This window comes from Rosa rugosa, chromosome 3 (assembly GCF_958449725.1).
Source record: "Rosa rugosa chromosome 3, drRosRugo1.1, whole genome shotgun sequence".
Taxonomy (NCBI): domain Eukaryota; kingdom Viridiplantae; phylum Streptophyta; class Magnoliopsida; order Rosales; family Rosaceae; genus Rosa; species Rosa rugosa.
In genome coordinates, this window is record NC_084822.1 from 15,473,072 (window position 1) to 15,498,079 (window position 25,008).

General features: G+C 39.3%; 3 protein-coding genes across 6 annotated transcripts; 1 reads left to right on the forward strand and 2 right to left on the reverse strand.

Moving 5' to 3' along the window:
* The first annotated feature begins 4,320 nt into the window (after positions 1–4,320).
* On the forward strand, positions 4,321–10,077 carry LOC133736512 (SWI/SNF complex subunit SWI3D). 3 transcript variants are annotated; one of them, XM_062164025.1, is made up of 8 exons: positions 4,321–4,831; positions 5,173–5,699; positions 6,222–6,884; positions 7,570–7,736; positions 7,816–8,459; positions 8,736–8,950; positions 9,041–9,455; positions 9,545–10,077. In XM_062164025.1, exons 1-7 carry the CDS (start codon positions 4,408–4,410, stop codon positions 9,413–9,415), a joined length of 3,015 nt encoding a protein of 1,004 aa, XP_062020009.1. In that variant the 5' UTR covers positions 4,321–4,407; the 3' UTR covers positions 9,416–9,455; positions 9,545–10,077. The 3 variants fall into 3 exon arrangements, with proteins under 3 accessions (XP_062020009.1, XP_062020008.1, XP_062020007.1); XM_062164024.1 differs by having other exon boundaries at positions 9,041–9,432; XM_062164023.1 differs by having other exon boundaries at positions 9,041–10,077.
* Positions 10,078–10,665: 588 nt separating this feature from the next.
* Positions 10,666–11,770, reverse strand: LOC133741403 (organ-specific protein P4-like). The gene is made up of 2 exons (XM_062169311.1): positions 11,619–11,770; positions 10,666–11,271 (listed from the first exon to the last, which is right to left on the reverse strand). The coding sequence occupies exons 1-2, from the start codon at positions 11,661–11,663 to the stop codon at positions 10,855–10,857; spliced, it is 462 nt and encodes a 153-aa protein (XP_062025295.1). The 5' UTR covers positions 11,664–11,770; the 3' UTR covers positions 10,666–10,854.
* A 6,566-nt stretch (positions 11,771–18,336) lies between these two features.
* On the reverse strand, positions 18,337–22,122 carry LOC133738954 (ras-related protein Rab7). Of its 2 annotated transcripts, XM_062166651.1 has the most exons (7): positions 21,953–22,114; positions 21,709–21,735; positions 21,491–21,590; positions 19,524–19,670; positions 19,314–19,394; positions 19,081–19,226; positions 18,337–18,533 (listed from the first exon to the last, which is right to left on the reverse strand). In XM_062166651.1, the coding sequence occupies exons 1-7, from the start codon at positions 22,003–22,005 to the stop codon at positions 18,467–18,469; spliced, it is 621 nt and encodes a 206-aa protein (XP_062022635.1). In that variant the 5' UTR covers positions 22,006–22,114; the 3' UTR covers positions 18,337–18,466. The 2 variants fall into 2 exon arrangements, with proteins under 2 accessions (XP_062022635.1, XP_062022636.1); XM_062166652.1 differs by lacking the exon at positions 19,314–19,394 and having other exon boundaries at positions 21,953–22,122.
* Positions 22,123–25,008: the final 2,886 nt, after the last annotated feature.

The following is a 25,008-nucleotide window of genomic DNA, read 5'->3' on the forward strand; positions in this document are numbered from 1 at the left end:
GTCCACTCATAGACATTTAAATACATAGAAAAATAACGGAGAAACCCTAAGGCCGGACTTCCGTCTTTGCAATATCGTTTCGCGTTCGGCGGCGCCAGGACGTCCTGGCTGGTCTCTGGCCTCGCTGCCGTCGTGGGGCTGCTGTCGGACGGGTAAATCGATGCATACAGCTCCTAGGGATCGGTCAGGGAAGGTTTTCGCACAGAGCTTTATCGTGTGGTTTTCTGGCTGGGTTGGCGCGAGATGGTGGGTGTGCAGTACAAGTCCGGCAATCGATCCCTGCTGATGGTTCTTCGCTGACGACTCCATGGGTCGGATCAATGGCGGTGTGGGATGTGAGGATCTGGCTCTGGGATGGTTTTTCGGTGGCGGCACCGGCTTGTGGCTGCATTGCTTGTGGTAATTTGGGTCGTGGATGGTGTGTTGCCATGGCGGCCTGGTTTGTGGCGATGCAGGTTGTGGGTCAACGAAGCATGGCCGGACTAGTTCGTACGACGGGGGGAGGATGACAATGGTGAACTGGCCCAAACCAGCTTGATGGGCCTTGCGTGGCTTTTCTGTGGTGGCTGCCCTTTTGGGTTTTTGGTTTTGGGCTAGGGTTTTTCCCCTAGTCCATTAAATTATGTTTAGTATAGTCTTTACAATAATTTCCTTTTGGAAAGCTAATGCACGTTATGTGCACTCTATGTATCTCTAGCGCCTCTGGAGTAGTATCAAGGAAGATCTCCGCTATGTCTACGTACATGACATGTCTAATGAGTGAGTCTATTTTTATGTACCATTGTGGGTACTACCACTATCTTCTTGTTTGTCTGTACACGGCAGCGGAATGGTATGTAACGGCCTATTCTGGCTTTAGATGAATATATCTATCGGCACCCGGCTTCAGGTTTGGTTCACAAAAAAAAAATACATAGAAAAATAGCTTGAATCCTCTTTTGGTACTACTCTAGAGGCGCTAGAGACACCTAGAGTGTACTTAAATGTGCATTAGCTTTCTAAAAGAAATTTATTGTAAATGACAAAGCTAAAACATACTAAAAGGCCTAGGGCAACAACCCTAGCCCAAATTACTAAGCCCAATAGCCTATGAGGGAAGAGTTCCCACTCATAGCTCATCAAGTCTGACATGTTCCAGGCCTAGCAACCATCTCCATGATGGCATATCGTATGTAACAGCCCAGCTTTGCTCCGCCCGACCCATTTTGCCACGACCCTTGCCTCCAGGATCCACACCACCACGACCTCACGCCGATACGACCTAAACCACCGCCCATGCCGCCACAAAACAGCATCGTCCCCATCCAACTCCTCATAAACAGCACTGCTGTCGATTCAGAACCCACGACGCCGATTGTCCAATAAGCAAACAACGAGGCTCTCCGGTCTTGTTCAACACGACCACCGCCCTAAGAGGTTACACCCAAAATCATTGCCGAAGCCATCCGGTAATACCCCGAGCACAAACACCATCCCACAGAGCCCCTCGAACAATAAGCATCGATCACCCGTCTGACAGCAGACCGCAAGACGTTGGAAAGGCCGGAAGCTAGCCCAGATGTCAGGGCACCGCCAGAGGAGAGCGATTTCTCAATCGGAAAAAACCCAGCCTTAGCCCTTATGCATTTCTCTTCGAGGTATAATTGTGTTTTTTTTTTTTTTTTAAAGAGGGGCAGTACGGCTGCCCTTAAGCCTTGATCAGTACTGAAACTATAGAATACATAGGGGGGACTTGATACCTGAACCCCAAATTACAATAAGCATAATTAGCGTCCCCCCTATGAAAACAGGAGTCTCTACGAAAAATTTGTATTCTATCATGCACCAATTAGCGAAGAGTGCACTTCTGGCTACTCTATTCGCTAACAGAAATAATTGTGTTTTCTTATTTCTATTATTATTGTTATTTCCTAATATATTCCCATATTATTTTGAGTTTTATTTGTACAGGAATTTTACCGCATATTTTTTACCCCAGAAAGTACGAGTTTGTCATCATCGACAAGCCTTCGTCGTATAATGCAATTTTGGGGGAGAGTTTGAATACACAAGATGGATGTAGAGGTTTCGACCCTGTACCATGTTGAAGTTCATTTCCCCAAAAGGGGGAAAAATAATTTCTGTTAGAGGAAAGTCGGAGACCAACTTCTATCAAAGAAAATTTACGCAATGGAGATCATGAAGAAGCAAATGTGTGCAACCCAAGAGATAAGCAGGAGATGAAAGCACAGAAATCAGTGGAGGGTCTACCAGATATGCAAGAGCCTAAGCAAGAACCAACCATTACAGATCCGCTTCGAGAAGAAATGTTCGAGGATAGTGAGAAAATAAAAATATCCTGATAAGGACCTGTTAAAGCTATGAAGAGATAGATTGCTCACTAAAATAAACCTCTCGCGAAAGTATGACGATCATGGGTTCGTTACGAGAAGATAAGTTCAACGGAGTAGAAACATGACGCCTAGAAGTTCATTCGAGCAGGTGAAAGATAGCAGCTCATGCAAGTGATTTAGTTTCACGTTTATCTCCCTCCTCATCATCAGTAATAGAATTTAGTTTACGAACTACAAAGTAGTAATTTTTTTTTTTAATTCAATATCTTGTTAGCATGTATGGTTTTTCATTTTAACACATTGCTTTTAGTTAAATAATCGTTATTACTAGTTTATTTATATTGAATAAATCATTGAAAAATAAGTCATTCTCTCATTTGAAAGCTTTATTACTTCACCCTAATCCTCTTCGGACACAACTTTCTACTATCTAACCCTCTTCGGAGGCGAGTTTCCAATATCTCACTCTCTTATATGTTATTTTCAGACCAAAAAAAAAATCTCAGGTTATTTGGTGCAGTGTTAACATGAAAACATAAGGAGTTAATGTCTTTGATACAATCAACATACTTAACAAATACCAAACACATACATGTTAACATATATATGGCCTTGGCCATACGTTTCCTCATAAGATGCGGAGCTTTGACACAGAAATTTATTCACATAAGTGGAAGAATATTTCGTCATTGTTTGTGAAAGCTAAGAACTCGAGCAAGAAGAAAAAGTTAATCCCCACTAAAGTCTTCGTCGTCATCATCATCATGGTTTACTTTTTTTCTTAACAATACAAAAACGGTCTACTTAGAGCAGGTCATCCGTTTGGATTGTTCAACATTAACTACATTTATTTCTAAAGAAAAGACTGGATTAGAAACTTTACCCTTTTTAATCAACTAGTTTTTGAAACCTCATTGCAATATTTCTTCATGTGGCCTACTTTCTTATAAAATAGCACTTAAACCTGAATGGCTTATTGCCCTTAATTGCTGCAGAGGTAGACCCTTTGGTAATGGTTTTGGTTGGCTTCAGTTTGTTCTGGTTTTTCTTCTTAGGCTTCTTAACGAGGTTCACAGTGGTGTTTGGTTCTCTCTCCCTCCTAATTCTGTCATCTTCATCAACACATATAGATATCAGCTTGCACCACATGATCATGAGTAAACCCCATTTGAAGCTCCCTAAGCTGAGCATTAATAACAGTAAGCTTCATGATATGCTCCCTGACATTTCCAATACCATTGTACTTGAGTTCCCTGAATTGCTTTGACAGTCTAGTCGCCTCCGCTTTGTCACTCTCCTTGTACATGTCATGAATGGCATACAGAATCCATTGCAAGCGCAAGTTCCTCAGCACTACCTGTCATAGTGTCTAACATGGTGGTCCTAATCACATTCTTAGCCTTTTTTTTTTTTTTTTTTTTTTTGCCTTATACCAGTCCTTATAGTACTTCTTTTCCTCATTTGTGCTATCACTATGAAGCTCCTCAGGTTGCTCATCTGTCAACCAAAGGTCCATGTTCTGTTTCATGGCTAGGCACAAGTCTACTTAGTTCCTCTACTTCTTGTAGTTATAGCCAGTTAAAAGCTGAACCGTGTTAAGGGTCACAGTAGGGATTCCTAAGGATCAAAATAAAGAAAATTTTGTGAGTTCTTAATCTGAAAAAGTTCGTAAGTAAATGTTTAATGCTTTATGTTTTTTGTGTTTTATGAATTATAATACTTGACAAGATAAAACTGAAACCAGAAAACATAAAACACAAAACAACCAAAACATAAGCAATACAACCAAATATGCATATATATAAGCTTCTTATAGCGTGAAGCTGCTTATAAGCTTTCGCAAACACATACATATTCCGCATACTTTGAATTTAGGACAACACTCGTTTAGTTGTTTTCGTCTCAGCTTTAGTCTATATAATAACTAATTAAAAAGAACGAAAAAAAAAAAAAAATTACAGGTTCACCGTGAGAGGTAATGTTTTAAAAGAGAAAGTAACTGCGTCAGTGATGCAAGTCTGTATATGTTGCAAAGCCCAAACCCCGATCCGCATCCAAACCCATTCCCCCATCCATGGAAGAAAAACGTGGAGACGCCGGAACTCAGCCTCCGGCTAATGCCGACTCTCCGGCCGCCGAGCCTACTTCTTCGAGACGCCGCGCCGGAGGCCAAAAGCGAAAGGCCAGCAGCCTCGGCGGCTCGGGCTCTTCATCAACACCGTCGAAACGCTTGACTCGCGAGAAGGCTTCGCTTTCTCACCCTCCGATCCACAACGGCCCGTTGACGAGGGCCCGCCAGGGGCCCAATAACCATGCGTCGGCCTCAGCCGCGGCCGTGAAGCCTGCTGCTCAGACGAAGCGGCCGGAGCCGTCGTCGGTGGAGGCGGAGCGGGCTAAAAGGGAGAGCGAGTTGGAGGCTTTGGAGGCTTCTATGGAAGCTGAGTTTGAAGCCATTAGATCTCGCGATGCCAATGCTCATGTGGTTCCCAGTCATTGTGGTGAGAGAGACTATTTCAAAACCCTTGTTTCTGTTCAAATTTTTTTTGTTAGAATTGATTGAAATTTTGGATTTTTATTTTTTTGGTTTGAGATTTTGTGTAGTTTAGTTGCTGAAAATGAGAGCATTGAGCTAAATATACAGGTGCTGAAGTAGTTTTTGCTTTTGAATTTAGAGACTTCACTGCCTTTACTTTGATATGACAATCGAAGTTAATTTGTTAGGGAATGTATTTCGGAGTAAGTCATTAGATGAATTTGTTTGTTAGACAACTTTCGAATTCCTTTTTTCGGAACATTAATGTGAAATTGTTTTGATTGGGATCAATTATCTGGATTACAGGTTGGTTTTCATGGACAAAGATTCACGCCATTGAGAAGCGTATGTTGCCGTCTTTCTTTAATGGGAAGTCTGATACTCGAACTCCCGATACATACCTGGAGATACGCAATTGTATTATGAAAAAATTCCATGCGAATCCAGGAACATTGGTTGAACTGAAGGATATGTTGGAGCTTGAAGTGGGAGACTTCGATTCAAGACAAGAAGTAATGGAATTTTTGGACCACTGGGGTTTGATAAATTTCCACCCTTTCCCACCAACAGGTTCTACTGTTGCGAATGTCAACAGTGATGAGGTGACAGAAAGGGATTCTTTGGTAGATAAGTTGTATCACTTTGAAGCACTAGAATCACGATCATCAGTGGTTCCTAAGACTAACTTATTTACTCCAACTGTGCCATCTGGTCTGTTCCCAGAGTCTACATTTGCTGAAGAATTGGTGAGGCCTGAGGGGCCAGCTGTTGAGTACCATTGCAACTCTTGTTCAGCTGATTGCTCACGCAAACGCTACCATTGCCAGAAGCAGGTCGGTTCTTTCATACAATTCCTGATTTTTCATTGAATTTTTAGAAAATACACATATTACCTTATCTTTGTATATATATGGATGTGGCATGTTAATTATAAAATGAAGAAAATATTACCGTTTATCATCAACATGAAGATTAGTTCAACCACTTGCATGTTATCAAAAGAAGTCATTTTACCATAACTTTTCAAGATTCTTATTTTTCTAGTGTGTGAACTGTGTATTTGTCCTGATAAAAATTGTCAGATTCAGAACTGTTATACATCTTCAGGAGGTCAGCAGGATTTATTACCAGCTAGTAGTAAATTGATAATACTCCCTGGTGCTTATTCTTTGCTACTGTATTAGAGTAAATTACTTTTAATAAGGCATAAGATGTGCTCAAACAATTTGCAAGTCAGGTTGATTGAACTTGATGTCTGATGAAGTGGTTGTTATGGTTATACATTTATTAATTGCTGCAAATTTCAGTTGCCTGGTTACGACTGTCCTGTTTACCATTTACATTCATTTCAACAGGCAGATTTTGATCTGTGTTCTGATTGCTTTAACAACGGGAAATTCGACTCGGGTATGTCTTCATCAGATTTTATTCTTATGGAGCCTGCTGAGGCTCCTGGGGTAAGTGGTGGGAAGTGGACAGATCAGGAGACCCTCCTTCTCCTTGAAGCATTAGAATTATATAAAGAAAACTGGAATGAGATTGCTGAACATGTTGCAACAAAAACAAAAGCTCAGTGTATATTGCACTTTGTTCAAATGCCAATCGAGGATACCTTCCTAGATCATGATGATGATATTGATGCCAGTGCCAAAGAAACTGCAGATCCAACTTCAACTAACAATGATTTATTGCCCCCCAAAGATGCTCCTGAAACAACAGAGAATAAGACAAGTGCTAATGACAGTGACCCTCAAACTTCCCCGATGGAAATTTCAAAAGAAGAAGCAAGTGAGGTTAAAGTTGGGGAGGATACTTCAAAGCCAGAAGATGAAAATGAAGTCAAAGTTGGTCAGGACACCTCGAAGTTGGAAGATACTGGTGATTTGAAAATTGATCAGGAAACAGATGAGAACCTTGCATTGAAGGCTCTTAAAGAAGCCTTTGAAGTTGTTGGTTATCCTCAAACACCTGAAAGTCAACTCTCATTTGCAGATGTGGGAAACCCTGCCATGGCATTGGTAAGTTAATTACATGTGGATATGGTGCATCAGCCCATGGGTTACTGTGAGTTGGGCCTTGGATAAAAAAGTAACATAGAATGGTAGTTATGAATTCATATAAATAAACTGAAATCTTGGACATCTAACAGTTCTGTATAAGCACTGTCTTTAAAATATCTTAGTCTTCTGGTAGCCTGCTCTTGTTAGCCAACAATTGATGTAGCATCGAGGCACCCATTCTATTACAAATTCTGACAACCTGCATCTAAATTTTGTGCCTTCAGTGGGCCCTGTGTCTGGCAATTGCAATCTAATTTACCCTTTAAACTTTCCACTTTATGTGCACTCAGAAATTTACTGCTGCTTACTGCCGGAACTTGAGATAATTATATTACTGAGTTTGTTAACCTTTCACCTTTGTCATGAAGAAAGAAGTATTTGAACTGATTTCGAGAAGGTGCTGCATAATTCTTTGTTCCTTCATCCCTGTTTAATGTATGTATGATGTGTGCATGCACGCATCTACAGTACTTGGGCCTTTATACATGCATGCATCTACTTATGCTGTGTATTATGTCGGTACCAATACAATCTAGTCTAGTGGAGCCGTTACATGCTGTGGGGTTTAACAAAAGCATATAACCATACTTTGCCTTTAAGCTTGGCTAATGTGTCACTAATTATAGGCTGAACTCTTTTACAGGCAGCATTCCTGGCACGGGTGGTGGGACCGGATCATGCCATTGCCTCAGCACATAATTCTTTGAAATCCATATCTGCAGATTCTCCTGGCATTGAGCTGGCTTCGAGGCACTGCTTTATTTTGGAAGATCCACCAAATGACAGAAAGGAACAAGCTAGTTGTGATAGGTATGTTGATTTTCTGTGAGCAAATAATGTCTCCACCAGTTTCTGCGCATTCTATCTGATGCGATTGAGGGATTTGCAGTGTTGCTGCTGAAAGGCAAGTGCAGAGTGAGAAAGTCGATGAAGAAAATAGTCATAAAGAGGATAACTCCACCTCAGGTTTGGAAGATAGAGGTGTATCAAATGATAACAACGACAAGAAACTTGAAGAAGTTACTCCTGAAGAAAAGTCACAATCTACAAAAGAACAAGATGACAGGGTTTCTCATGAGGAAGTAGGAACTGATAAATTGAACAAGTCAAACAACTCAGAGTTACCAAATGACCAACCACCAACTTTGGGGGAGTCAGATAATTCAAAAGTTGAGACACCACCAAGTTCAGTAAAGGAGTCGGGAGAGGGAACTTCAGTAGGACAGCCTTCTGAAACCATAGAGACACCAATGGATGTGGATATGTCTGACTCCAATCCCTCAACGAAGACGGAGCCTCAGCAACCAGTTACATCAAATTCAGCTGAGGAACCTTCTCAGTCTACAGAGGCATCAAAAGAAGTGGATGTATCTAATGCTCTGCCTTCAGAAAGAGATCAGACTCCACCACCAGTTACTGGAAAATCAGAAGTACCCCCTCAACCTACAGAAACATCAAAGGATGTTCTTATGGTGTGTGACTCTCAGCCCCCACAAGAGAATGAGCCTTCCCAACCAGTTGAAAACACTGCAAGTATATATATATATCTCTCTCTCTCTCTCTTTCTATATATATATATATATATATATATGTATATATATATATATGTCTGTGTGTGAGCATGTTAAATTTGGTACAAATAAGAATCTGGGAAGCGGTTCTTAAGGATGCCAGTTTTGCTTGGGATCCTTAAAAGTGCAACAAATCAAGCCACAAAGAAGAAAAGCCTTTGTTCAACACATTTAGTTTTTTGAATTAAAAGTTCAATGCCTGTGATTTACTAATTTCCTGTTTGTTTGCACTTTGCAGGTGAGGATCAGACTGATGATAGTAAACACGAGAAGCATGACTGTACAGACCCAAAAAATGATAAAAAGCAAGAGACAAAAGGCGAACAGAAAATTGATAAAATAAAGCAAGCTGCAGTTTCTGCAGTCTCAGCAGCTGCTGTGAAGGCAAAACTTCTAGCAGAACAGGAAGAAGATCAAATTCGACAGCTTGCAGCAATGTTGATAGAGAAGCAGGTCATCCCAATGCCATATTTTCTCCATACTGTTTGTTTGCTATTAATAACGTAAAGTTCTTACTTTTTGGAGTTTTTTGTTCAACTGCAGTTGCATAAGTTGGAAGCCAAGTTAGGTTTCTTTCATGAGATGGAAAGTGCTGTGATGAGGGTAAAAGAGCAATTGGATAGGTCAAGACAGAAGCTCTACCATGAGCGGGCACAGATAATTGCTGCCCGACTTGGCTTACCAGGTTCCTCATCTAGAGGAATGCCATCTGCGATGCCTACCAATAGAATGGCCACGAATGCTGCAAACTCAGTTCCAAGGCCCCCACTTATGATGACCTCTCAAAGGCCACCCATGTCGAGACCCACGGGGGCGGTGGCTTCGACCCCTTTAAACCAATTTTCGTCCTCAACTTTGTCAGGAAGTGTGATTCGGCCTCCCAGTCAGGACAGCCTTTCTTCTATTGGGACAAAGTAAATTTCATAAGAGAACATGTGAGTTATTCAAGTTTGGCCATGTGAGTTATTCAAGTTTGGCAGATTCTTGGTTGCTATTTTGGAATTTCAAAATTCTGTCAACAGAATATAACCTTGTCCATGTTCCCAGTGTTACCACTGATAAAACCAGACACAAGGGGCTCTCAGAGATGTTCTGAATGTGCTCTGTTGTCTTGCTGCAAGGCGTGTCATTAAGTTTTGGTTGATTTGATGATCTGGGAAGTGGCCTATCTATAAACTTTATTTGAGGTTCTCAAAAGCTAATCCGTCCAGTTCCATGACCAATGATTACCTTGTAATATGAAGACTGAGGCGAAGGCACAGGCAGCATCTTCTCTACCAGACAGGACTCACCGGATGTTCCCTACAATATAACCTTTTTAAGCTTCTATTTGAAGCAGTGCTTTCAAGTCGATGTCCACTTGAATTTGGCTGCTGTAACTTTTCATGAGGTGATGTTAACTCGAGTTGTATCATATTTTATTCCGTAAGAAATACTATACTGTACCTCAGACAGCTTAGAGATTCAAAGTAGTGCGTGGGATGTCATCAAGTCTAATGTTGGATTGAGTTCATTTAGCTCATATGACTTTATTATATAGAATCAGCTTCAATGCAGAGTCTACAAAATTTGCCCCTGGATTGAGCGAGTTTATCAATTCTAACAACAGACCCCAAAATATTACCAATTTTGTTCAATGTGTATTCCTTGAAATATCTCACAGGTACCCAGAATTCTAACCCAGACAGCCATTCTATTAATTTTATCATTGAAACTTGAAAGGATCAAGGTCCTGCAATAGGCACTAAGGTAACCGTAGCCGAGCAGCATAAGTGTTCGATTTAGCAAGCAAATCAGGAATTGAGAATTCAGATTCAGTAGCAGTAACTTAACTGCTTGGAGCTCAGTACGAATACGCTTAAAAGAAGAAGATGATTCTTCTCTGCCACTCCCCGTTGGGTGGGCGAAGAAGGTGAAAACAGGAGAGTTTGCTGTCACCACGGCGTCAAGATATTGATCAGAATGCCACTACCTGTGACCGGATTGCAGTAGAAATGGCAAGGTATTGATAATGGAGGTTGCTTTTTTGCCCGCGCGTGAAGCGCGTTCTAAGAAAGCAGAGCGGATGCTTGTAAGTGCATGTAACTGTTTTGAACTTGAGCATCTTTTTCGTATTATACGGATCAATAATAACAATTCACAATAACCAGATACATACTATTCACGAATTGCATTCAGGGATGAAACAACTTATTTAACTTCTTACAGGATTGCATCACATGTACATATCCTGAAGCTTACAGTTACTCAGACTTGAAATATCAAACAATCAAACCACATATATCTTACTATCATAAAAATTTGACTTTAAAAACAACACCATAATTGCACCAGTATTTCATCACCTCCCGTTTCCCTCAGTCATTGTACACAGAAATATTTGGCCTTGGCTCAAAATCTTCTTCAAATACATGCCTTTCGGCTTTGGCTTCAAATGGCAGCTTATCTTGAGGACCATTATCCTTAGGGTGCATGTTACCTATGTCCTTAGACTCTGGCTCGTCTCCAAGAGTTCTGGACTTTGTAACTTCATTGTCATCATGATAAATTGAGATATTAGGTCTCGGTTCAAACTCCACAATCTCAAATTCAATGTTAGGTTTCCCATTTTCATTGCAGTTGGCTTTCTCAGCCTTATCATCAGATAGATCAGCATTGTTAAGCTCAACCTGTTCTTTTACGAGCTTCCATGAGTCTGCTGGCATGGGTTGCTTTTCAATGGAATTTTTCATGTAGCCTCCTGCACCTATTCTTGAATGTACAGTTGTAGTGAACTGCTCCACAACGTAGGAAAAGTTCACAAGATCAAACCGAAATCTTAGAGAGATTATATTACTTTTAAAACCTAGTATTTTTATTTAAGTAAATGTTCTTTTCACCAACAGTTTAGTTTATTAATAGTAATGCTATCTAACATCCTCGATTCCTGGGGCTGGGTTCCAAACCCCTTTTCAAAAAAAAAAAAAAAAACTTCATGCAAATACAATGTAATTAAGATTTTAGCCTATGAATTAGGTCGTTTTTCCCATCTTTCAAGTTATTGACAAGAAATAACAATACATATCAAGCATAAAATCATATATTATTTAAATGGAAAGATATTTAAGATAGAAATTCTCACCAAAAGAAGTGAGAGGAGAGCTAAGATGGCATAAAGGGAGTTCATGACTGCAATGCTATGCAAGAAGCCTTCCTTCGATATTGCAATGATACGTAAATTCAGATTATTTATAGATAAATTAGTAGGAGAATAAATTTCTTCATATAATCATGTTGGGTGTGCCAATGACTTAAATTATATGCACTTATTGATAAGAAAACAAATGATGAATAGAATAAGGTAATCCCAACCAGGCAATGAGTATGCATGGTTTATTATATTATACTACAAGTAGCACAAAATATCGAAGCATCCAATTTCTTAATCGTATGTGGAACTGACATGCATTATCTTATAAACTCCAGCAATTCAAAACATATTTTAAAATCGGAAAGATATTATCTTATATGGCAATCCAAAATATCCACTATGTCTACATGTAGATCACTAACAACCAAGATGTTTCGCTAGTTAATTTTGACGAGAAAATATAATCTATTGATTATAACCTAAATATTTAAAGATATTAAAATATTGACTTCTCTTTTATTTCATTTATCATTAAAATTAAAATTCTTGCCGAAGAAACAAGTCCCTTTCCAAGCCAATTACATAAAAACAATTGGGTTTTTTTTCACTTTTGTATATGGTTTTTGCTAATAAAGCATCAATTTCTTGACTGTCTAGTCTCCAAAGTATTTGTTGCATTGCCTAACCAATTGAGTTTTTCTATTCAGTGTGTATGTTTCATGTGGGTTGTCATGCATTGTCTGATTGTCAATAATTTGTAAATGGGAGATCTGCTCCAATCTTGAAGGATGGTGATTTTTTGTTTCCATGCAAATAATGGCGATAAAGATGTCACCCACTGATGTATTATTAAGGCAAGAGTTGTTTCCAAGTGATATGGATGATTGTTTGTGACTTATTTCTTTCAAATGCAACTTAATTTGCGATTAGAATAAAGGATTATTATCATAGCTAATACCTTAATTTATTCTCTATCTTATCAATAATATTTGAACTGTTTTAGGAAAACTGTAATTGAGAGAGAATTGATGTGTGTTCTCATTGATAATAGAGGCCTATTTATATAGAGGATTATAAGACATAGAATCAAAGTTGTACAAGGAAATATAATCGTACAATTAATCGGATATCTATGAATATCTCCGAGAATATCTCTAATTCAAAACCCTATTACAACTAGGTCAAGTAACCTTTTTCTCTTCCCTATTACAACTAGGTCAAGTAACCTAGAATTTGGGCCAGACACATATTCTGGATTTACTTAAACACTCCCCATTGTGTCGCCCAAACGTGATGCTCCTCTCGTTGCCTTATTAAAAACCTTGCCGAGTAACAAAAACCCAGTGGGACAAAAATAACCTCGGTCGAAGGGGAAAAAGAGCACAACACACCATTCACGTTTCGAGACCAACATGTAGACATCTCCCTATGATGACCACGGTCATGGGAGTTCAGATAACTTCAGCAAACGATGCTACCAACATGTTTCTCGAAAGTGGAATTTAGGCAATGACTTAGTGAGCAAGTCTGTCACACTGTCCTCAGATCGAACCTAGTTCACTATGATCTTAAGGAGAGCCTGTTGTTGCTGATTATGCTTGGTGTTGTCGCTTTTGATGTAGCCTTGTTTCATTTGTTCAAAACAAGCAGCATTATCCTAAATGCTAGTAGGCTCATCTGTGGTAGCTGGGGCCTCCCACGCATCCTAGCTAGGGCCATGGCCTGTAACGCCAAAGTGTCACTCTCTTTGGTGTTGTCGCTTTTGATGTAGCCTTGTTTCATTTGTTCAAAACAAGCAGCATTATCCTAAATGCTCATATGCTCATCTGTGGTACCCACGGGCCTCCCACGCATCCTAGCTGGGGCCATGGCCTGTAACGCCAGAGTGTCACTCTCTTTGGCGTTGGCGCCATGCCTACCTCCGTGTAGGGTGGCACTACATCCTCTTGTAGGGACGTCCTTCCTTGCAAGCATATTTGCAGTAGATGTGTGATCTCGTCACTTTAAAATGGATCGAGATGAGACATAGTGGGGACAGACTACGACAATTCTTGTCGTTCCTGCTGAACATTCATGTTCTTATGCCCTAACGACCGCAAGACTGTCTCATCAAAGTGACAACCTGCAAATCTAGCGGTAAGGAGATCGCCTAGCAAAGGCATTAAGTGGCGGATGATTGTTGGAGTCTCAAATGCAATTTAGTTGCCCATTCGTCTGTAAGGACTCATCATAGTGCGATGTGGCGGCGCAATTGGCACATAAATGGCACACTCAAATTTGCGTAAGTACGAGATGGTACCTAGTCACTAGCTGTAACGCAGAGGTAGATTGAGTGGCGGTGGGTCGTAGACGAATTAGTATAGCTGCATGCGATATTGCATCACCCCAAGCGGATATAAGGATATTGGTGCGCATTACCGAATTCTGGGCTACCATTGTAGTAGTTTCCGCAAGACCATTTGGGTGTGTACATGAGAATATGATGTCCAACATCAGTCCCAATGCAATAACCACCGAAAGTCTTCGATGTAAACTCTCTAGCATTGTCAAGTCCAATTGACTGAATAGGATGATCCGGGGAGTGAGCCCGTTGTCATATGATATGTACTAGGAGTGTAGTATAAGCAACATTTACAGGTGGACAATGGCACAACACGTGAACAGTGTGTTTGCGTGTCAACCAACATCATGAAATATTTAAACGTCCGCAAGTTGGTTGAATAAGTCCACAGAATCCCCATGGATTCTATGTAAGAATAGAATGAGTATCTTCATATCCTTTGCATAGGACGGTCTCAGTCCTAATTTCCCTAAGGAACAGGCTTTGTAAAACAAGCGAGAGACCTTACAAGCAACCAATGAGGATTTTTGTTGGGCCTGAGCGTCTAAAACGCTATTTGAAGCAAAGTTGGTGATTGCAGCATCACCTAAGGTGCCATGACCATGATGGACGCCATCCATGGCATCATGGATAGGGACTGTACCATCCCTAAGCTAGTGGTGGACGACAGCGGCGCTAGAGGCAGCGACGGTGGTCACACTTAGTCCAGGAATCAACTTTTGATTCATGCTTCGTTTCGCTCGAGAGAATGGATGTCCGTGGGAAGTCTTTAGTAGACGGATCATCATATCATGACTAGGATGACCTATCCTGTCTTGACAAAGCCAATGTGTCTAAATCCAAGAAATCTTCTCTCATAACTTTATTGGATTTAATAGCTCGAATGGTGACATAGAGTCCACTAGAGAGACACATAAACTTCTCTAAGATGCAATCATTAGAGGTATTGCAAAGGAACTCATTTTCGTTCTCTACATGCGTTTCTGCATGGAATCCGTTGGCTATTCATAGGTGCGATTTGCCCTAGGAGCGTAAAGAATTTATGTGACAATAATCAAGGTGCCATTTGGCAAAGGGATTGAGTTATTCCATGTCCTTGAATTAATACTGATGGCTCAGTCATCGTAGTCACAAAGTAATATGCTCAGAATCAAGATTGAGTCATAATGAAAAGAACTTGAAATTTTATTCGTAAGCCAACGGAGAACATCATTGTCTCTTAACCATTAGGAGAATCTAATCCAAATGCTAGCTAATGCAAACAAAGGTAGTCGTTTGACTTCTTTCGGTAACTCCAAAATAAATATGACCAGGTGAGTAGAGAGATGTCGGTGGAGCAAGGCTCGCTTAAGTACCACTTATCTCAAAACCTTCCTAGACATCATACTCATTTTGGATGAGCCTATGTGAAGAAAAACTAAACCAATGACATTTACTACAAAGTATATGGCAATCGCATATTACATCTCTTGGAAAAATAAAGACTTAAACAGAATTGGAGATCTATTGATCCCAGCCAGATTTGTAGTCTTCAACCCTTCACTCTAGTTCATCTTCTTGATCTTCTTGTTCCACATAGTGAGTTTCTCTTGCTTCACAATATGCTTTGTAAGCGGTGACAATTTCTTCACAAGCTCTACAAATGTGTGCCCAATGACCGAATACTCCACATCAAGAACATACATCTCTTTGCTTAGACTCCATTGATTGAGGCGCGTTGAAAGCGTCATTTAGATGGCTCTTAGTGTTGGTGGCGCCACCAACATGGCCAGAGGCGATGCCTCCCTCTCTTTTTCCACGTTGACCTCTTCGGTTCCGTGTTCGCCTATTTTGGCGGTTACCTTCCCAAGTATAGAGAATATATGGACCAGAATGTCCGAAAATATCCCTAAGATTAGGGTTTCGCTCTTGGCGCCCTCTCTTAAGGGCGCGGCTATTCTGGAATTTGCTCTGTTTCCACGGATCTCGAATTATAGTTCTTCACAAGGAAGTTGTCATGCTTTTCAGCGACATTCATAGCTCCAATGAGCTCATGAAACCTTGTGATCCGTCCTGCAGTAACATCGATTCGATAGTTCTTAGCAACCATCAATGCAGAGACGGGGAAGGTAGAGAGAGTCTTCTCAATCAACATCGCATCTGTGATCTCTTTACCACAGAATTCCATTAAGGATTTAATGTGAAGTGCTTCCGAGTTGTAGTCAAGAACTGACTTGAAATCACAGAAGCAGAGGCTATGCCATCTCACTTCTAGGTCAGGAAGCAGGGAGTCACGAACGTTGCCAAATCTTTCTTCGAGTGAGACCCATAGCCTTCTGGGGTCTTCTTCATTCATACACTCGTACTGGAGCGAATCATCCATATGACGAGTTATTAGAATGATGGCTTTTGCCTTATTTGCCTCTAAAGCTACTTTATTTCCTTCCAAAGCTTGAGCTTGCTCAACAGTTAGCACGTCCTGGCTAGGCTCGAGAATCGTACCCAGGATTCCATCGGCCTTGAGATGTTGGCGGACATCACGAACCCACTTGTGATATCCAGAGCCAATTGTTCCCAATGGAGCGAAGTCCAGTCTGTTCAGGTTACTCATCCTGAAAGAGAATAAGAAATTAGGGTTAGTTTCGGAGCTTAAAAGGTTACCACGAAAAACATATGAAATTTCTGAGCGTAGTTGCTTTCAAGAAATTAGGAATTTTCTAGCGTAGTCGCTTCCAAGAAATTCGATTCCAAGAGGTATTGGATTGGATCGAAACAATGATGTTTGTGGTCGATCATAACTTCTCAACAAACTCTAAGTTTGGAGGACTCTACAAGCTCCAAGCTTGGAGTGAGCACGAACCCCCACAGTTCGACTTAATTAGGTCTCCCCTATGATGAAGACAGGGGGGTAGAAGAAGGGAGTTTGCAAGTCCCCGAGAAAAATAAGAGAAATTGAATAAAAACTCAAAAACGGGAACCTTTAGTAAAAATTACTTTGAAATTGGTCGCCGGAAAATTTGGCCTAAAAAATCGCTGGAAAAAGTCGCCGGAGCTGACGTGGCACCGGACTACTGACATGGCACCAGGCTGCTGATGTAGCACCGAGCTGCTGACGAGGTAGGCGGTTGACGTCAGTGGGCCTGTGGGCTACTGGGCTTCTGGGCTGCGTCAGTCTTCTCCTTTCTGGGCCGCGCCTCTTTGCCTTTTTTTTTTTCTCTTTTCTGCCAGTTTTCTGCAGGAAATTCAGTCGGCCGGTTCAGTATCTTTTCCGGTTTTTAGGGTTTTTCTTCCGGTTCCTGAATCTTGGAATAGAGAATCTTCTGCTGGAAAATTTTGGTAGCAATCGGAGGTCCGAAACGTGGTGAACCGGTAGAGTAGTTGTTGCGGGTGGTTTGGAGCTTCCGGTGGCCGGTTCGGTAGGTTTCCGGCCGGTTCTGGTGGTTTTGCCTCCGGTTCTGGATTCCTGGGGTCAAGGACTTCAAGTTGCATGGCGGAGGTAGAAAAGGTTTCAAGGTTTTGTATTCGGATTTAGGGTTTTAGTTTCTTGAATCAGGGTTTGACTATTTGTTTCAGGGTTCGGACGTCATGCTGATAACGTGTTTAAGGAAAACTGAATTGGGAGAGAATTAAGTCGTGTTTTCATTGATAATATGGGCCTCTTTATATAAAAGATTACAAAACATAGAATCAGAGTTGTACAAGGAAAGATAATCGTACAATTAATCGGATATCTATGAATATCTCCAAAAATATCTCTAATTCAAAACTCTATTACAACTAGGTCAAGTAACCTAGAGTTTGGATCAGACACATATTCTGGATTTACTTGAACAATTTATAATTTATATAATAAAAATAATTAAAAGAATGCACAATTGCGATGGTTGATATGCAAATTAAGCATCTGGATGTTAAATCTGATTCTACTATTCTAATGAATCTTGATGTCAAAAAAAAAAAAAAAATTAAGCATCTGGATGTTAAATCTGATTATACTATTCTAATGAATCTTGATTCTACCATTCTCATGAATCTTATCCAGAGGAGCGAGGACTTTGATAGTAAACTGCAAATCCCTGCTGAATCATTTTGAGTCCTCATGGACAATGGTTTAGGACTATGCAGACTCTGAAACAAATCGTCCCTTTGATAATAAAGTTTTGATGGATGGTATTGATGGCCTAGTGAGATCTCAGACTTTAGGTAGGAGTTGAACTTAAAATGTGTTACCAACACAAACTAGTTATACTTAATGAAGAATGCATCAAAATACAACTTGTACCATCTGTTGTAGTGGTAATGAGAAATACGGGATACTTGGGGATGAAATAATATGTAATCTGTTTGAACCAACCAGAAGTCAGAAAGAAGGGCACCACACAACCGAGATGAAAAAGCATTGATGAGACTAATTTGTTCCCCACACAAACAGTAATATACAGTATCAGTGTATGTAGCACCGAATGTACTTCCAAAGATGACTTATTCTTTTAATAGGAAAAGAATTCAGTTGAAATATTTAACACTCGCATCCACTCGACCTTGGCTGACTGCTGCTTCCAACATCAATGGTATCCGGCAAGTATCTTCATGAAATTGATAGTTTCACAGATGCACAGCCGAAAGAAAAATATGTCAAAACACGTGAACTCTAGAGCAAGAATAACTGTAACTGTATCATATATGTAATATTTAAAACCAGAACAGTTCTCACCTACACGATTTGTCAAGTGCAATGTTTATTCAATAAGGTTTTATTAGTCTAAAGAGTAGAGGACATACAGAACTCCTATAACAAAACTACCAAACTTAATTATTTGGAAAAGAAAGAAAAATCTGTGCTGGTGTAACATAATTTCAATTTGTCATGGTAAACAGAGTGACTAATCTGTCGGCACCTATTACTAAAAACAACTCAGTGAAGTTCATTCCCATTCTAGAAGAGAAATAAGATGGGCATATCGAGAACCACTAAATCATATTATGAATAGGTGATCTAACCCAGGTAGTGTGAGGAACTATTTTGGCTACTATTAGATTAAGTTTGTTCATATATATCTATAAAATTAACTTTCAAACTCAAGGACATGTATGGGTGATTAGCATATGGAGATGGTTTCAATTTCAACTTACATCTCCTCCTCTTCTCCACTCTTCAGAGCATCCCTTGCTATGCACTGGAAAGCTTCTTCCACATTAATGCCTTCCTTGGCAGATGTTTCATAGTACGGAATATCTCCTTTTGATGCACACCAAGCTCGAGCCTTTTTCTCCGACACCTAGAGAAAGTGAAATGTAGGCTTCAAAAAACAGGAAAAGTGAAATGCACACCTAGAGGACAATTTTTCCTTATAAAAGATGCATACCACTCTACTATTTCCACCATCTACATCAATCTTGTTTCCAATAACAACAAATGGAAAGTTTTCTGGGTCATTAGGACTAGCCTGCAGAAGATTTTCCAAGTCAATATCAAAAGCTCAATTTCCCAATTGTACTTGCTAAGAAATGTAAGTTGATTTAAAAGAATAACCGCAAGGGATTGCAAGACTGCAACAAGAAATCAAAGACAATACCTGAATAAGGAATTCTTCCTTCCAGTTGTTAAGGTTATCAAAAGATTTCATCGAATTAACGTCATAAACAAGAACACAGCAATCAGCACCGCGATAAAATGCTACACCAAGGCTCTGAAACCGTTCTTGACCAGCGGTATCCCAGATCTAACGAAACAAAAGAAGGTGAGATGACTTATTGAACCCACATAGCGGCCAAATTATCCTAGAACTGAAAAACATAAAAGTCTACTGCAGAAGCTATGGTAGACATGCTAAGCTAGAACATATTCAATGGGACTGTAAGGTTAAGTGCATAACAAGACTAAGTGCTTAGAAACTGGATTCTGCTTGATGGGTAAAGCTATGGTATGTTAACATTTCTCATACATCAACTATTTTTACCACTTTAAGGACTCATGTTACCACTTTGAGGACTAATATTACTATTTTGAGGACTCATATGGTAAACTAAGAAAATTTACCACTTTAAGGACTCATGTTACCACTTTGAGAACTAATATTACTATTTTGAGAACTCATGTGGTAACTAAGAAAATTTACCACTTTAAGGATTCATGTTACCACTTTGAGAACTAATATTACTATTTTGAGGACTCATTTTACCACTTTTAAGGCAATTGTATGTATGTCATACGTTAACACATTGTAGAATTTTCCCTGCTTGATTATGCTATACAGAGAACACAATCCCCTAGATTACAATCTTCACACAGTAGCCTATAATGGAAGGTTGTTCAACGCTGAGTACTTGAGATAATAAAAATATCAACAATAATTTAAACATACTCTGTCACGACAAAAAACAAAATTATGCCCTGAATTTACAGAAACTAGATATAAAAAGTATGAAATCCCTCAGGCTGTTCAGATCTATATACCACAGAGAGCGAAAGAGAGAGCGAGGTACTGATTTAGGTTTACTTGTTTGGTTGATCTATAAAGTCCAAACTAACTTTGGCTTGTTGACATGTAAGGTAACATTCTGAAACTAGATTACAATTCAGTTATGGCAGTATAACTAAACAAGAATAAAATGGAAGGAAAAGGAATGGCTGGCAAGGTATATCAGTCACTCAATACCAGGAAAATAACAAACTTTGCGAAAGCCTTGGCCATGTTAACAATAAAGAGGGAACAATTTAGACAAAGTGGAAGTTCATCTTTTTCCAGGCAATCTCAAACAAAGCAGTTGCATTGCCAAAAATGAAGAAAGAAACAAAGGAGTTTCTGTGAATCCACTCTGGCCGTAAACAAACCCGGGAAAAAATGCAATCCTCCACACATGGATAGCCAGTTGGATTCAGACTTACATTCTTAAAGAAAATCACCTCTAAAATTTTTAAAGGGGAAACATTGTCTAATATGTACCGCTTGTGCAAAGTGACCAAATACAGGTGCCTCTTCAAATTTCTAGTTCTCAAAAACGTGAAGACCTAAGCTAGCAGATATTCCAAGCCAACAAATCGTCCTTTCTAGCATATGATTACATGATAAGGCCATTTAAGTAGAAGAAATTGTTGATATGAAGGCTCAGGGGAATTTCCAATCATTAAGAACTATCTAGTTAATTAAAATAGTCATAACCATCAAACAATTCTGATTTCAACATGTGAATGTTCAATATAGCTGTGAAGATTAGTGATCCTAATTATTTCTTCAGATTCTCAGAACAACGAATTGCAAATTCTGGTTTAGTCTAAGTATCAAAAGGAAAAGTGATGAGATCAGATCAACATCTATCTAGTCTTAACTCAAGTTTTTCTAACCTTGTTTAACCACCTAGTTCCTCCAAATCTAGGTCACCACTAGGTCAACCACAAGTCCATGAAATTCAAATCAATATACACAAGTCACCAAACAAGCATCCGCATTTAAACCGAGAAACATTCTTATCCTTATGAAGTTCTTAAAAACATAAAATATTTAAAATGCTTAAATCAATAAGATCCAAGACTAAAAAAGACCTGTAAGGTGAAGAGCCTATCTTCGAACTGCACTTCTTTCGTCAAGAAATCGGCTCCAATAGTCGCCTTGTATTGATTGCTGAACTTCTTATTAACATATCTATAAGAATTACGGTCAAGGAAAACCAAAATTGCACTATCTAAACAAACACAACGCATCATCTCCAAAACTAAATTAGCTAATCACTAAAAAAAACTTAAAAGCTTCCAAAGGATACTGATTCATCAAAGAAGTCTTCCCAACCCTGCAAAAAATCACAAATCAAACAAAAAACGCTTTTACTCCCAAGAAGCATCAACCAACTCAAATTTCGTGTAGCTATACAATAACAGATGAAAATCAAGGTTTCGGATCACTGTGTGAGCTAAGATCTAGAAAGATCCGCGCAATTTTGAAGCGCGAAACCCTAGAACACAGAATTAGAGTAGGTAAAATAGAAAGGGATAGAGAGAGAGTCAGACCCGCTGTCGCCGAGGATGATGACCTTGAGGAGCGTTCTTCTCCGAGACGGCATCGTTTCGGAGTTGAATTGGAGACGATCTGAATTGGGAGTAGAGGGAGAGAGAGAGAGTGGAGCTAATTTTCAAGTTTTTCTAGAGGTTTCTTTCTGAGAAGGAAGCTGGTGGTCTTCTGGTCTTATTAGTCTTCCGGGTCATCTGATGCTGTAGCCGACCTGTACTTTTTTTTTTTTTTTTTTTTAAAAGTAGCCGACCTGTACTTGTTTGTAAGCGATCGGTCACAAATTAAAATTTCAATAAATATTTATTTTCCTTTTCTCTCTCTTTTTTCACAAGAAATCCCGAGTCATGTCTATTCAGACCCTCCTCGTATGGTATATAGATCTTTTCATTTTTTTAAAAAATTTGTGAAATTTTAATTTACCTCTGATAAAACTAAAATTCTCAACTAATAGTCAACTCTAATTGAATAAAAAAAAAGTCATTAGGGAACTTGGAACGCGCAACATTCAAGTTTTAGAGACAATATTACTCCATCTTTGTCCGTTGTAGCTCCACCACTAGATGCAATTTGAAACCTGGTAAACGATAAGTAGTTTCACTTTTAACTTCGTTTCAATACTTTTAGGGGCTTCAAAAGTTGATTTTTCATTTCGTTTGTCATTTGAGAAAATTTTCTTCACGGAAGTTGTAGGACACGTTAAGCCAAATCCGTGGACACACGACACGTAAAAATCGGAGTTCGTATGAAGGTTACGGTCTAAAAAGCCAAAGTTACTGTTCTGGGAAGTTTCTATAAATAGCAAGATGAAAAAGGAAAGTTTCCATTTTTGGGCCAAAAACACTAACCCTTTTCTCTCCATGCTAACCCACATAGCCAACCTAACTCGAGACAGAAAACTGGCCGAAACTCCGCCGTCCGACAACCAATCAAGACGCCACCGGTGCCGTTCGAAACCTCTCTTCCCTTCCTCCGTCGATTTGTGGTGGTGGCAATGAGCGAATCGAGCTGTGGAGGGAGCAGCGAGCTGGGAAACCTCGCAGCAAATCTGTTTCGGTGACCCGGTCAAAACTAGTTTCCACCATTTCGGGAGAGACAAGTTGGGTTTTGGAGAGCATCAACTGCTTATTAGACCCTCCAAATGGCTTGAAGCGATTTGAAGCCAAGAGGAAGAATCGAAAGCTTGAAGTTCTAGTGACTTCCATGGCTTCCAAGATAATTTTCAGCCTCTAGACTTGAAATTGGATTTTGAGAGTGTTTTATTCTCTTTTTTTTGGCTGAACTCCTTCTCTTGATTTGAGAGGGGGTATTTATAGTATCGGTGTCTCTCTCAATTTGGAATGCCTTGATGACACGTAATTAATTGCATTTTCCTTAATAGCATAATTGAATCAATCAGCCTCAATTAATTGATTTAATCATGACCATTAAGGAATTTAGCCAATTGATTTGATGACTGATTTTAATTGTATTTCATTAATAGCATAATTAAATCAATCAGTTTTAATTAATCGATTTAATCACGACTATTAAGAAATTTAGCCAATTAATTTGATGGCTGATTTTCATCTTGATTATCAATTTAAATAAATTGACATCCAATCAGCAGACGAAATTTAATACTTGATTTGACTCGGAATCAATTGATTTAATTTGATTGATCCGCTTTAATATCAATTGATTTAGTCAGAACAAATTCATTTATTGTCATCGGTTTTTTTTTTACGCCATCATGTGTCATTCTCGGAGTCCACATGGTTTTACTGACTCGTGAGCCACGCGTACATTTTGGTGGGACCCGCATGCCAACTAAATTTGGTTGGTCATCATTTCAAGTGTAGACTGAACTATTTAATGAATTTTATTTTCATTAAATTTTTGGTGTCTACAAATGCCCCCACTTCAAGGTGCGCCGTAAATACGTCATCCCGTGTTGGAGGTGTGACTTGAAGTATGAATTTGACTCTTTTTTCTTCTTTTTTTCATAGCTTGATGCGGCGCTTTGCTTCACCGTACGTATTCAACTTCTAAAACTCCAAACTTGCCGAGATTCCCTTGGAATCTTGATTTAAAATTGTAGAGAGTCTCCCGAAATCTTGATTTAATTTAGTAGAGATTCTCTTGCAATTAAGATTTAATTTTGCAAATATAGCAAGGACTCCAAATGGGCGGGTGACAAAGCCCATAATATAGGAGTATATTTGTTAAATATTTATGGAATGGATCCTTTATTTTTCCCGAATGAGATATTTGTTCACAAAATTTCAGCAATCAATATAAGCATCACATAAATTGGTGCCATATATAGCAGGAAATTTTGGATTCCCGCCATATTTTTCTAGTCTCAACTAGGAAATTAATGAAGTGATCCCTAGACCTTTCAATATAAATAGAGGCCTCCTCAAACTCATCTTTCAACCTTGACCTTTTCAGTATCGGCGCTGGCAAGACTTGATTGACCATAGCTCTCAAATTTGCAGCCCAGTCGTGCCGTGTGCTTGGCATTGCAGAAAAAACTATCAAGCAATTAAAGGTGATTTTGTAAGAATTAATGTGGACTTATCAATGTTCAATAAGGACCACAACAACTTAGCTACCTTATTTGCAGAATAAGTAATTAGACAGTGCTTGAATTATTTGAGTCCATGACCTCTTTATCTATAATCAGTAATGGATACGGTATATATTGTTGATTACTTAATTATAAAGTGATCCTAAATGTACATGAAATAGTTTGACAAAGGCCTACATCAATTAGGACTAAGAATCCTTTATGGGAGGTACCTAGTCCGTGATGCCTATTGATACACTCAAAGCAAGCGCATAATTTAACCCTAAAAATATCATCAATAGTATAAGCAAGTAGGGAACGATCTAATCCGGGGATTGAGGGTACACCTGTCAATGTAGGACAATTAAACAATTAAAATTAAAAAAAAAGTATTTTATTTACAAAATATAAAATAAAGTATAAACATATTTACAAAATTAAGGGGGGATTTAGGTTTTTTCGAAAATTAACTAAGTAAAGAAAACATTTAAAACACAAAAACATAAA